We start from the raw sequence: 14780 nt of genomic DNA, 5'->3' as shown, positions 1-14780 counted from the left end.
GCAGAAAACAACTCACCTTTCTCAAGTTGTACAGTAATGTCACATGTGTATGAAGGTGGATCAAACAAGCTAATCTTAAATGTCAAAGTGGAGAGGAGCCTAGTAGGCCTATTTATTTTCATTCATTACACAATATGAATAAGCTATGCAGACAGTTGTAAAGAAAGAACATCTTTTTCTTCTGTTCTCTACTTGTTATAGTTACACAGTATTAGGGGTGTGGGCTGTATTAAAAGTATCCACTGTTCTCCCATGCTCTAACACACAGTAACGATGAAATGTGTGCTGTTCTCACATTCTTCCTCTGTATGTACACATAAACAACAAGGCAGGGAAATATAAAAGGAATTTATTTTATTGTTTGGGTACATTATTGTTCAGTGTACATGTTCACATCTGAAACAAACTTTACGTGCTTGATAACTCTCCCACCCCGCAGACATCTACACGTCAATACCGATTTATATTCATAGCGGCAAGTGCTATGTAGCTCCACATAGGGGACACAGGAAGTGACATATAGCACATTCATGCGGCGTCGGAACCGCGTAGGAAATTCACAGCCGCACCAGCAGAGCTCCAGAATGTGCTACTCGGCCGGCTCACGCGCGGACGCGCTTACAAGTGCGAGGGCCCGCCCAACGCTGCTTGCAGCTTTAATATATATATATATATATATTTTTAGGGCCCGAGCACGACCGTGTGAGGTCCCTATTGAATTTGCTCGGATTATTATTATTATTATTATTTTTTTTTTTTTTCTGCAAAGTAGGCTCAAATGACATGGCCTAAACATTCTCGAAAACTCACCAAAATTTGCAAACATGTCAGAACCGGTGAAAAATTTCGTATTCTACAAGTTTCGCACATGGGCGTTGCAAAATGACTCGCTAGCGCCACCTAGAAAATTGGAAAAAATTAGCCCCTCGTTCACGTTCAACCTACATGTACGAAATTTTCTGGGGACATGTATCATATCAAGACGCACAAAAAAGCCTCAAGAACCCATAGCCTAAAGTCAACAGGAAGTCGGCCATTTTGAATTTTACGGCCATTTTTGGATGATTTACACACTTCGTACTTTAACGAACTCCTCCTAGGGATTTAGTCGGATCGACGTCAAATTTGTGCTGTGCCTTCGAAAGGCATTGACGATGAAAAGTTGTGCTATTTGCGCGTTTTCGTCAATGGGCGTGTCCGTGGCGTGGCGTCAAAGATCAACTCTTCGCCATGACACGGAAGTTGTCGTAACTTCAGTGTACATGCTCACATCTGCACCAAACTGTACATGTAGGATGAGAGTCCCGCCCTGAACACATGTACATGCTGACATTCACCCACAGTCATAGCGCCACCTGCTGGCAACAGGAAGTGACTTTTAACGAAGCAGCCCCCGCCGCACGTTTCACCTACGTGCACGAATTTTCTGTGGTACGTGTATCTTGTCCAGACGCACAAAAAAGCCTCTTGGAGCGATGCCCTAAAATCAACAGGAAGTTGGCCATTTTGAATTTTACGTCAAATTTTGGATGATTTACACACTTCGTACTTTAACGAACTCCTCCTAGGGATTTAGTCCGACCGACTTCAAATTTGTGCTGTGCCTTCTAAAGGCATTGAAGATGAAAAGTTGTGCTATTTGCGAGTTTTCGTCAATGGGTGTGTCCGTGGCGTGGCGTCAGAGATCAAGTCTTCGCCATGACACAGGAAGTTGTTGTAACTTCAGTGTACATGCTCACATCTGGACCAAACTTTACGTGCTTGATAACTCTCCCACCCCGTTATGGAGGACCGATCCTGACACAGCCAGAAATAAATACAGAAATAAATAAATGCTCAATAAATAAATAAGCATCCAATTAAATACACAAAAAAATTAAAGCTGCAAGCAGCGTTGGGCGGGCCCTCGCACTTGTAGCGCGTCCGGGTGTGAGCCGGCCGAGTTGCACATTCTGGAGCTCTGCTGGTGCGGCTGTGAATTTGCTACGCAATTCCGAGGCCGCATGAAGGTGTTATATGTCACTTCCTGTGTCCCCTATGTGGAGCTACATAGCACTTGCCGCTATGAATATAAATCGGTATTGGTGTGTAGATGTCTGCGGGGTGGGAGAGTTATCAAGCACGTAAAGTTTGTTTCAGATGTGAGCATGTACACTGAACAATAATGTACCCAAACAATAAAATAAATTCCTTTTATATTTCCCTGCCTTGTTGTTTATGTGTAGATACAGAGGAAGAATGTGAGAACAGCACACATTTCATCGTTACTGTGTGTTAGAGCATGGGAGAACAGTGGATACTTTTAATACAGCCCACACCCCTAATACTGTGTAACTATAACAAGTAGAGAACAGAAGAAAAAGATGTTCTTTCTTTACAACTGTCTGCATAGCTTATTCATATTGTGTAATGAATGAAAATAAATAGGCCTACTAGGCTCCTCTCCACTTTGACATTTAAGATTAGCTTGTTTGATCCACCTTCATACACATGTGACATTACTGTACAACTTGAGAAAGGTGAGTTGTTTTCTGCTCCAGCCTGCCTAAAAGAAAAGCGTTTTTGGGATTAAATGGACTTTATTAGCTGCTGCAGTGCAGGATGAACTCAGAATAGACCCATTTCTCACCTTATTATTCTAAATCATGCAACGAAGAAGAAATGCATAATAAATCCTGGGACAAAATCTGTCCACAAATACTGTACAGCATGTAGTCTGATGAACAAGACTTGTGTTATAGCTGACTTGGGCAGTGAAATGTTTTTTTAATTCATGTGGTCATAGTTGTCCACAACTCAAATCAGAATATAAGAAGAAATGTTTTATACCACCTCAAGAAGGCTTCCTATCAGAAAGGTAGGAAGGTATTTCAAATGTATAACTGCAGTACTTAAATCTAAGTAAAGTAATTTCCCTGACATTTTTGTGTTACTTTACTTTTAATAGACCCATGTAAGAGGTTTTATACTTCCTGTGAGTATAATCCAATCAATCTTATTTTCATACTGTATATCCGTTGTGTAATTTGATAAATTGTGTTGTATGTCGTGCTCGCATCTCAGAGAAGACTCTGACTGCAACGTGCGTCTTTGTAAAGAGAGAAACGGACAGAAAAAGTCTCTAACTCTGCCTGTCAGCTCGCTCTGCTCCGTTAAAACTGAATTTACCATACAGAATTGAATACGAGTGCACTCCAGATTTAGCTGCAGCCAGCTGACCGTGTGCTTCTCCCTATACCGCAGTTCTGTGTCCATGCATGCAGCAAACTGAAAGCACTGTCTGTCGGAGCGTCTACGTGAAAAGAGAAGGAAGACATTGCTGGTAGTATTGTCTTCAGAGTTGTTAAACACCTCAGCGCACTGAAGGAAGCCATCTGACTGTGTGAGGGACAAGATCGTTGATGTCTGCAGGCAGAGTAGGAGCTCTCCTGTCTGACTGGTCCACCAATAGCAGAGAAGATGACCCCTTGAGTTATCAAGCACGTAAAGTTTGGTTCAGATGTGAGCATGTACACTGAAGTTACAACAACTTCCTGTGTCATGGCGAAGACTTGATCTTTGACGCCACGCCACGGACACACCCATTGACGAAAACTCGCAAATAGCACAACTTTTCATCTTCAATGCCTTTAGAAGGCACAGCACAAATTTGAAGTCGGTCGGACTAAATCCCTAGGAGGAGTTCGTTAAAGTACGAAGTGTGTAAATCATCCAAAATTTGACGTAAAATTCAAAATGGCCGACTTCCTGTTGATTTTAGGGCATTGCTCCAAGAGGCTTTTTTGTGCGTCTGGACAAGATACACGTACCACAGAAAATTCGTGCACGTAGGTGAAACGTGCGGCGGGGGCTGCTTCGTTAAAAGTCACTTCCTGTTGCCAGCAGGTGGCGCTATGACTGTGGGTGAATGTCAGCATGTACATGTGTTCAGGGCGGGACTCTCATCCTACATGTACAGTTTGGTGCAGATGTGAGCATGTACACTGAAGTTACGACAACTTCCGTGTCATGGCGAAGAGCTGATCTTTGACACCACGCCACGGACACGCCCATTGACGAAAACTCGCAAATAGCACAACTTTTCATCTTCAATGCCTTTAGAAGGCACAGCAGAAATTTGAGGTCGGTCGGACTAAATCCCTAGGAGGAGTTCGTTAAAGTACCAAGTGTGTAAATCATCCAAAATTTGACGTAAAATTCAAAATGGCCGACTTCCTGTTGGTTTTAGGGCATCGCTCCAAGAGGCTTTTTTGTGCGTCTGGACAAGATACACGTACCACAGAAAATTCGTGCACGTAGGTGAAACGTGCGGCGGGGGCTGCTTCGTTAAAAGTCACTTCCTGTTGCCAGCAGGTGGCGCTATGACTGTGGGTGAATGTCGGCATGTACATGTGTTCAGGGCGGGACTCTCATCCTACATGTACAGTTTGGTGCAGATGTGAGCGTGTACACTGAAGTTACAACAACTTCCTGTGTCATGGCGAAGAGTTGATCTTTGACGCCATGCCACGGACACGCCCATTGACGAAAACTCACAGATAGCACAACTTTTCATCGTCAATGCCTTTAGAAGGCACAGCAGAAATTTGAGGTCGGTCGGACTAAATCCCTAGGAGGAGTTCGTTAAAGTACGAAGTGTGTAAATCATCCAAAATTTGACGTAAAATTCAAAATGGCCGACTTCCTGTTGGGTTTAGGCTATGGCTCCAAGAGACTTTTTTGTGCGTCTGGACAAGATACACGTACCACAGAAAATTTGTGCACGTAGGTGAAACGTGCGGCGGGGGCTGCTTCGTTAAAAGTCACTTCCTGTTGCCAGCAGGTTGCAAATTTTGGTGAGTTTTCGAGTATGTTTAGGCCATGTCATTTGAGCCTACTTTGCAGAGAAAAAAAATAAAATAATAATCTCAGCAAATTCAATAGGGACCTCACACGGTCGTGCTCGGGCCCTAAATATATAATCTTAGCAAATTCAATAGGGACCTCACACGGTCGTGCTCGGGCCCTAAAAATATATTCTTAGCAAATTCAATAGGGACCTCACACGGTCGTGCTCGGGCCCTAATAATCTTAGCAAATTCAATAGGGACCTCACACGGTCGTGCTCGGGCCCTAATAATCTTAGCAAATTCAATAGGGACCTCACACGGTCGTGCTCGGGCCCTAACTAATGAAAAATGCTAAACTATAATAACCTTGAAGTACTCGTTGACAAATTTGCAGGAAAGAAAGATTTTGGAAGAAGAGACTTCATTTCAGCAGCACACAAAGCTGCTTAGAATAAATACCCTCCGTCCGTCTGTAGGTATGCCAGCGGTGAAGTTTACGATGGATCCTTCCAGGACAGCATGCGACACGGCCACGGCATGCTGCGCAGTGGCAAGCTCAACACTTCCTCCCCCAGTGTCTTCATTGGCCAGTGGCTGCAGGACAAGAAGACCGGCTACGGAGTCTTCGACGATATCACAAAGTACGCTCAAAGTATCATTGGCTGTCGTCAGATGGTTTACATGTCCACTACATGTTTAAAATGTCTTTTTCTCTGTACAAGGTATAAAAAGAATCTGACAAGACTTTCTACACAGCCTGAGTCTGACTTCACTGCAGTCAAATTAACAGACAGGCTGCAGCACACACAGGGTTAAAGACAGCAGGGAATGAAATGATATGTGCGTTGTTTCCTTGGTTTCATTTTCTTATTTCATTAGCATTCTTTATGCACAAGGAAATAAAATCCAGCATAAAATGCCACAAGTCAGTTTTCTCTGTGTCCCAGCTCAGCGGGGTATTGCAAGGCTTATTGCTTTATTTGTCTGCTATACTGCTGTGTATAAGCAAGAGCTGTTTGTCTGTTTTCTATCCAGAGGAGAGAAGTACATGGGCATGTGGCAGGACCACCTGCGGCAGGGCACCGGGGTCGTTGTCACTCAGTTTGGCCTGTACTACGAAGGAGCCTTCAAAGATAATAAGATGATGGTGAGCACCTATGTCTTTGAGTCCCATTTTGTGTGTGGTGGAGTTCAAGAGTGAGACCCAGGAGAGAAAGCTCTTTTGTGATTTCATCCAAGCCCAGCAGGGGATTGTCTCCCAAGTACTTTTACTACAAAGTTCCTACACAAAGTCTTAAAGACAGGTGCATCAGATCATAAACTGTGACTGCAAAAGAACCAAAAAATACACAAGCACTTTATTACTCACTTTATTTACAATATTTTGCTCGCCAGACCTTCATCAGATAAGATTACGAAGGTCTGAGGAGGACTGAAACATAAATAAAGAAGAGAAACAGCGCTGACCTTTGGTATCAGTTGAACATGGTTTTAGAATGGATAAGGATATTGAACTGATGGTGAAAATGTCTTGAAAACATTCTAACTAACAAGGTTATTATGAAGTAATACAGTTCATCAGACTGAAAAGAGTGTTATCTTCTCAAGCTTAAAGGCACATTTTAAGGCAAAAAGTGTCTACAAGGCCAGTGACACATGAAAATATATCAAATTAGGCACATTTCAACATGAGATAAATGTTTCTGAGTAGATTTCTTCTTTAAAATCACAGGTAATGAATCTACTGTATGTATAGCAGCTGTTTTATGCATTATATTTATTCTTTCAGGGTCTGTACAGCATTAGAAAAGATTCACTTATCAGCTCACTGGAAACACTGGGGTGCCATTTAAGATAAAGAGGAGATGTGAGGAAAAGAAGAGACTAAAGGGAGGTGTTTTTCTGTCTTTAGGGCACTGGGATCCTCCTGTCAGAGGACGACACTGTGTACGAGGGGGAATTCTCTGATGACTGGACCCTCAATGGAAAGGTAACCAATGAACACACAGAGTGATGATACATGTGTTCAAAATAAATGTTAAAATATCTTTAACTGTTAAATATGTCTGGAATTACATTTGTGTTTTTACTCCATCTTATCTATTTTATATTTTTAATCTCTTTTGTTGGTATTGTTGTTACATTTTATTCTTTGTATTTCTGGTGTGCATGAGTCTCAAACTGTTTAACTGTTTACAATTGTACTTTCTTATTGATCAGCTTGTCTGTCATCTCTAAAACCCTTCAGATTGATTTGATTTAATTATTTTAAATGAACCAGGATTAAAACAATGAGGCAAATAAAATCAGACTATTTAAAATAATAATAATAATAAAATAGAATAGAATAAAATACCCATCAATGACAATATAACAGATAAGACATGTTGGAAATAAAACTGCATGCTTACACAGTGGAATATATTGAAGTATTGGCAGTAAAATGTACACCAGTGTAGTTTAATGGACTGGTTGGCTATCCCCCAGGGCGTCCTTACCATTGCAAATGGTGACTACCTGGAGGGCTCCTTCAGTGGAGAATGGGGCTCTGGCCTCAAAGTGGCGGGGTCCTACTTCAAACCAAACCTGTTTGACACCGATAAGGAGAAGACCCGTGCCGTGTAAGCTCTCAGAAAAATATCACTTTTTATTAAACTACATTTACCTGTCTTATTATACTTATATACTTTGTGTGTTGTGGCAGAAAGCTGGGCCGTCTGTGTGTGTGTGCAGAGGATAAGTGGCAGGCGGTGTTTGAGGAGTGTTGGAGCCAGCTTGGCTGCGAGGCGCCTGACCAAGGAGAGAACTGGAAGGCTTGGGAGAACATCACTGTGGCCCTCACCACCAGGCGACAACACATCCAGGACAGGTACACACACACTTTTATAGTCACATTTATAGTGTGATCTTCACGGTCAATTATTTATCTGTCTTTGGATTCTTCATGTTAGCAAGTAAAAGCAGCCAAATGAGTTATAGCTAACTTTAAAGAGGTCATATTATGCTCATTTTCAGGTTCAAAATAGGTTGTTAGTTAGGGGTTGTACCAGAACAGGTTTACATGGTTTCCTTTTCAAAAAACACCATGTTTTTGTCATACTGCACATTGCTGCAGCTCCTCTTTTAACCCTGTGATGAATGCTTCGTTTTAGCTGTGGAGTGATGCATCTTGTCTCTAAATGATCTTTGATGGGAGTTGCACATGCGCAGTTCCTAGGTAAGGACTACTAGCCAATCAGAAGCAGAGAAGGGCGGGTCAGTGAGAAGCAAACACGGCTTTGTTTCAGCTGTACATGTTGCTGACCAGCTTGGCTGGAGCAAGAGTTTCAGAGTGGTGAGTTATCTGTAATCTGTAACAAATGTATCTTTCATCCATAAAGTTTTAACTGAGCTCTGTCTCTACATCACAGTAGCAACTTTATGTCCATTGACTGCCTGGAGGGTAGCTAGTGTTTGGAAGGGAGAGGTGTGTGCTGCAGCTCTTGTGTTTTTACACTGCTGTTTTTGAGGGCATGTCGGGCTAGCAGCTTGGCGAGAGTTATGAGGCGCATTTAGCTTTCTTCCCTGTGTCGTCACAAGGATGAAAGGGAAGCGGCTGGACTACAAACGAGATAGTTTTCAGGCAGTTCAGAACTGGGAACTCCCTTTGGGGTGGACTTTGGGCTTTTTCACTTTGCAAACCTATTACATGCACAAAAAAGGTATATAACTCAATAAAGGAGAAGGAAAAAGCCAAAAAATACCACCTCTTTAAAGGCTGATGTAAGTGTTTTGTTTGTGTGTCAGGAGCCACAGCAGAACCCTGGATAGTCTGGAGGTCATCCCACAGCACGTAGGTCCGATCACCATGGAGCGATACAACACCATTCGCCTCTACCTCATCAAGGTAAGCCCACCAACCAATCCTCATGTCTAATAACCCAGTCACTGTGGCCAGTCTCTGGGAGGCAACAGTACATTTCATCCAAAATGGATTTAAAATGGAGTGTGACAGCTGAAACTAGTTTTCTCTGGACCCCTGCCAAATCTGACCAGTGATGACATGTATAGCCGCATGTCGTCATTCCGCCACTGGTTGTCAAGGTGGTGTCCAGCAAACGATGTGGGCTTTGTAGATCATTGGCAGACTTTCTGGGGAAGACCTGGTCTGATTCGGCATCCATCCCACTTGGGAAGGAGCAGCTCTCATTTCTAGAAATCTGTCCAAGTTTATTAGTGGACCAAATCCATGACAACCCAGAGTTGAGACCAGGAGGCAGAGTCGCAGTCTAACACACTTCTCTGCCCTTCTATTTCAGCAGTTACCCACCCAAAACCCTACGCAGAGTCGCAGTCTAACACACTTCTCTGCTCCTCCATTCCAGGAGTTACTTGAAAACCCTATAGTGACGGTGTCTGTCCCCCGACCATTGAAATTATTTAAATCAAAGGTAAGCAGAAGAGGAGCTGTGCATAAAAACCTCATAAAAATTAAAACCACAAGAGCAATAGTGCAAACGAATAGGAGAGTTAAATGTAGACTCTTAAACATCAGATCTCTCTCTCCTAAAGGTGTACTAGTAAATGAACTAATATCAGATTATGATATTGATTTATTTTGTCTTACTGAAACCTGGCTGGGTGATGGAGAATATGTTAGCCTAAATGAATCCACCCCTCCCAGTCATATTAATACTCACATCCCTCGAGGCACAGGCCGAGGAGGTGGAGTTGCAGCTATCTTCGACTCTAGCCTACTAATCAGCTCTAAACCTAAACTAAACTATAGCTCATTTGAAAGCCTTGTTCTTAGTCTTTCACACCCAAGTTGGAAATCACTGCAACCAATTCTATTTGTTATAGTGTACCGAGCACCTGGCCCGTACTCTGAATTCTTATCTGAATTTGCAGAGTTTTTGTCAACTTTAGTTATTATTGTAGGGGATTTTAATATTCACGTGGACGTTGAGAATGACAGCTTTAGTACTGCGTTTATCTCTCTGTTAGATTCCATTGGCTTCTCTCAGAGTGTTCATGAACCGACTAACTGTTTTAACCACACCCACGACCTTGTTTTGGTATATGGTATTGAAACTGAACATTTAATAGTGTTCCCACAGAATCCCTCTTTATCTGACCACTGTTTGATAACTTTTGAGTTTGTATTGCTGAACTACACGCCATTAGGCAAAAATGTTTATACAAGATGTCTGTCTGATAGTGCTGTAGCTAAATTTAAAGTTCGGAAGACTCCTATGCTAATTTCAGTCCCTCCCAAATCGATCATCTTGTTGATAGTGCTGCAGGCTCGCTGCGAATGACACTCGACTCTGTAGCCCCTCTAAAAAAGAAAATACTAAAACAAAGACGGTTAGCTCCATGGTATAATACTGAAACTCGCAAATTAAAGCAAATATTGTGGAAACTTGAGAGGAATTGGCGTTCCACCAAACTGGAAAATTCTCGTTTAATTTGGCAAGATAGTCTTAATAGGAAGGCCCTCCATAATGCCAGAGCAGCGTACTACTCGTCATTAATAGAGGAAAATAGGAACAACCCCAGGTTTCTTTTCAGCACTGTAGCCAGGCTGACAGAGAGTCACAGCTCTATTGAGCCAAGTATTCCCATAGCTCTTAGTAGTTACGATTTCATAAGCTTCTTTAATGATAAAATTCTAACTATCTAAAAATTCACCAAGACCTGCCCTCAACTGGCATCGACTTATCTCTAAACTCAGGAACCTTAGAAACAGCTGTAAAACCAGATATATTGACTGCTTTGCTTCCCTCAATCTTTTACAATTAACTTCAATAATTTCTTCATCTAAACCAGTGGTTCCTAACCTGGGGGTCAGGACCCCCCTGGGTGTCGCGACCTGGTCCCAGGGGGGTCTATAAAACTATAAAACGACAAAGAAGAATCAGGCCCCAATCAGACATAAAGCGCTTTGCAGGTTCGAAAATGCGCCTCGCATTTTTCGCACAGCAGCGCCCTTTTTTTGTTTAATTTAGAAAAGAGCAAAGTGCTGCGTATTTTTTCATATTCGTCATATTAGCAGAAACTTGTTCACAACTCACAGGTCTGAGTCTTTTGTTGATAAAAAAAATCTGCCAAACAGAGTGCGCTTGCACTGGCACTGTTATAAGTGTGTGTGGTGTACAAAGGCGCAGAAGACAGGGAAACTGAGATTCGTGTGGGCACATCAGACCCTCAGAAAAGGGAGACACTGCTGGTAGTAGGCTACCACCAGCTGGTCCAGGAGGTTCGTCTTACTGATGGTCAGTTCAAGGCATATTTTAGGATGAGTCGGGGAGAGTCCAAAATATTTTCAACTTCAAAAAGGGGTCGGACTGCCAGAAAGGTTAAGAACCCCTGATCTGAACCCCTGATCTAAACCATCAACCTGCCTTTTAGACCCCATCCCGACTAGGCTGCTTAAAGAAGTTTTACCTCTAGTCAGCACTTCTATACTAGATATGATCAATCTATCTTTATCAACAGGCTATGTACCATAGTACTTTAAAGTAGCTATAATTAAACCTCTTCTGAAAAAGCCCAACCTTGATCCAGATGTTTTAGCTAACTATAGATAGAACTTCAAATGTGCCTTCAGGATGTTAAAACCTGTATGGCCTGTAATTTTCTAATGTTAAACTCAGCTAAAACTGAAGTTATTGTTCTGGGGCCCAAGCACCTCCGTGACACATTATCTAAAGATATTGTTTTCCTTGATGGCATCGCCCTGGCCTCCAGCACCACTGTGAGGAATCTTGGAGTTATCTTTGATCAGGACATTTAAGTCTCACATTAAGCAAATTTCACGGACCGCCTTTTTTCACCTACGTGATCTTGCGAAAATCAGGAACATCCTGTCTAAAAATGATGCAGAAAAACCAGTCCATGCATTTGTTACTTCTAAGATGGATTACTGCAATTCCTTATTATCAGGCTGCTCGAAAAAGTCCATTAACACTCTTCAGCTGATCCAGAATGCTGCAGCACGTGTTCTGACAGGAACCAGGAAAAAAGATCACGTTTCTCCTGTTTTAGCTTCTCTGCATTGGCTTCCAGTAAAATCCAGAATAGAATTTAAAATCATTCTTCTCACCTACAAAGCTCTTAATGGTCAGGCACCATCTTATCTTAAAGAGCTCATAGTACCTTACTGCCCCACCAGAGCACTGCGCTCCCAGAATGCAGGGTTACTTGTGGTTCCTAGAGTCTCCAAAAGTAGAATGGGAGCCAGAGCGTTCAGCTATCAAGCTCCTCTCCCTTGGAACCAGGTTCCAGTTTGGTTTCAGGAGGCAGACACCATCTCCACATTTAAGAGTAGGCTTAAGACTTTCCTTTTTGATAAAGCTTATAGTTAGGGCTGGCTCAGGTGAGTCCTGAACCATCCCTTAGTTATGCTGCTATAGGCCTAGACTGCCGGGGGACTTCGCATGATGTGCTGAGCTCCTCTCTCCTCTACTTTCTCTCCCTCTGTATGCAACCTCATCCCATTATTGCATGTTACTAACACAACTTCTCCCCTTTCCGGTAGTCTTGTGCTTTCTCGTCCCTCTCCTCTCTCCTCCTATCACTTCCTGCAGGTGTTTCTGGCTCTGGAGCTGTGGAGTCTGGATCTGTGGCTGCGGGTCACCTGCTGCCCCCGTGTTCCTGCTCGACACCCTCTGCTACAATAATTGTTACTAGTCCTATTGTTATTGTAATCATTAACATTACGATTATTATCATTAACACTACTATACATATCTGTACCATTTTACATTTAGTCTATAGCAACATCACCTTTACTGTCTGTACCTCTGTGTGTATATTGTGTAGGCTGCCTCCTTCCCCTCTCTCTCTCCTTCCATCCCTCTCTCTCTTTCTCTCTCTCTCGCTCTCGCTCTCGCTCTCTCTCTCTCTCTCTCTCTCTCTCTCTCTCCTTCACCCCCAACCGGTCGAGGCAGATGGCCGCCCACCCTGAGCCATGGTTCTGCTCGAGGTTTCTGCCTCTTAAAAGGAAGTTTTTCCTTGCCTCTGTCGCCTAGTGCTTGTTGAATTGTTGGGTTTCTGTAAATAACATCACGAGTACGGTCTAGACCTGCTCTTTTTTGAAAAGCGCTGTGAGATAACTGTTGTTGTGATTTGACGCTATATAAATAGAATTGAATTGAATTATTGGACTGAAAGCACCAGGTTTAGAACAATTCTGTGGAGCAGTAAACTGAAGTAACTGTACCTGAATCTACAAGGTAGCATATAATTCCCCGTTATTTTCTTTTTTTCCTTGAGGCCTGTGACACACCCCTCCACCCGCTGGGCGGGCTGGTGGAAACCCTCGTGGCAGTTTACAGGATGACCTATGTGGGTGTTGGAGCGAATCGTCGGCTGCTGCCTCAGGCTGTCAATGAGATCAAGTCGTACCTCAACCGAATCTTCCAGATTGTCAGGTAGTTCTCACACAGCTTACTTTCAAGTAAATGTACAAACTGGATATAGATGAAGGGACTCGTGCAGAATTTCTGTTGTTCATCAATGTGTTTGTTTGTGTGTGCTCTTGAATGCTCTGTAGGTTTCTTTTCCCAGACCTGCCAGAAGAGGGCGGTCTAATTCCAGAGCCGACCACTATCCTCCAGGACAAGAAGGAGCAAGGCTCGACCGATGCCCCACTGGAGTCACCAAAACCTATGTAAAAGACCAGGCAGTGTCCACCTCGAAGATTTGCTGGTGCTCTAAGGTCCCTTGGTTCACGGTAACCTCTCCAATGTGTCTTTCGTCCTCAGCCGTGTGGTGAGCAGCTCAGCTCTGCTGCTCCCCGTGCTGCTACCTCGTCTCTACCCGCCACTCTTCACCCTCTATGCTCTGGACAAAGAGAGAGAAGACGACATCTACTGGGATTGTGTCCTCCGCCTCAACAAGCAGCCTGACCTGGCACTGCTCGCCTTCCTGGGCGTTCAGCAGTATGTCACACAGAAGAGAGTCCTGCTTCTTTTAATGTTTTACATGTAAATACTAACAAAAGTCTTCCTCTGTTTGTTTTTCACCTCTCAGAAAGTTTTGGCCTGTCTCCATGCCTGTGCTGGGGGAGAAACTGCAGGTATGGTGTATTTGTTCACTTAATCACATGTTTGGTTGAGCAAGTCTATATCAGAAGTGGCTGTTCAGACCAAATACAATGGAAGAAGTCCAGTTTGAGTAACAGGTTTTATCAGAACACTGGACAGCAGTTTATAATACTGTAAGATTTCACATTTTAAGTAATTTAGTTATCGCAGTGGCAACTATTTCATCTTTTGGCTCTTTGATCATGAGGTAAACAGTAGAAATATGATGTTCACGTTACAGAGTATTCCACCAGGAGCGTAAGCTTGACAAACACTGCTACTCAAATGTAAATATTTGTCAGTTTTCTCAGTCTTCTATGATTGGAAAGAGAATATTTTTCAGTTTTGGATTGTTGGTCAGAACAAAAAACAAGCGAATCGAAGCTGCCACTTTAGTCATTGTTCACTATTTTCTGACATTTTATTGACCAAATAAATACAGAATATAATCAGCAGATTGATTGATAATAATTGTTTCCAAGATGACCTGTCTGGCTGTCTGAACGCGGCCTAACACGTCTATTTTGAATCCTCGTCAGGTGTTTTTAGTGAACAGTAAACATAATAAATGACCCCACTCTCCATGATAGAAAGATGTAAAGAGTGTTTGTTCTGGTCTCTGTGTCTCCTGCAGGTTCTCTCCAACACCAAGAACATCTGCTTCGCCTCTGCAGTGGAAACATTACAGCAGATCAGGTAAAACTCTAATAATTAATTAACTAATAAAACAAAGGAAGGAAGACACTTTGTTGCACACATAGTCATTGTAATAAGACAAAGAAATTAGATGTTACTTGTTAACTTGATAAAATAGAAATAGATCAAAGTAGAATAAGAAAACCACTTGAGTAATATGTTTAAATACTAAATTAAAGTTTCC

The 14780-nt window shown here is 42.6% G+C and overlaps 1 protein-coding gene across 1 annotated transcript in view; it reads left to right on the top strand.

Moving 5' to 3' along the window:
• LOC119915761 (alsin-like) overlaps positions 1–14780 on the top strand; it is a 40933-nt gene that overhangs the window by 18937 nt on the left and 7216 nt on the right. The window contains 11 exon segments of the mRNA XM_038735480.1: positions 5306–5470; positions 5865–5976; positions 6742–6819; positions 7317–7450; positions 7534–7698; positions 8616–8715; positions 13089–13246; positions 13369–13485; positions 13580–13756; positions 13848–13893; positions 14535–14596. Of these exon segments, the coding sequence (XP_038591408.1) occupies positions 5306–5470; positions 5865–5976; positions 6742–6819; positions 7317–7450; positions 7534–7698; positions 8616–8715; positions 13089–13246; positions 13369–13485; positions 13580–13756; positions 13848–13893; positions 14535–14596 (1314 nt within the window).

The sequence above is a fragment of the Micropterus salmoides genome, unplaced genomic scaffold (assembly GCF_014851395.1).
Source record: "Micropterus salmoides isolate LMB-PRFRI ecotype aquatic unplaced genomic scaffold, ASM1485139v1 Ms_hic_scaffold_1, whole genome shotgun sequence".
Lineage (NCBI taxonomy): Eukaryota > Metazoa > Chordata > Actinopteri > Centrarchiformes > Centrarchidae > Micropterus > Micropterus salmoides.
The sequence above is the reverse complement of the archived record's forward strand: the minus strand, read 5'-3'. Positions and strand labels throughout refer to the sequence as shown.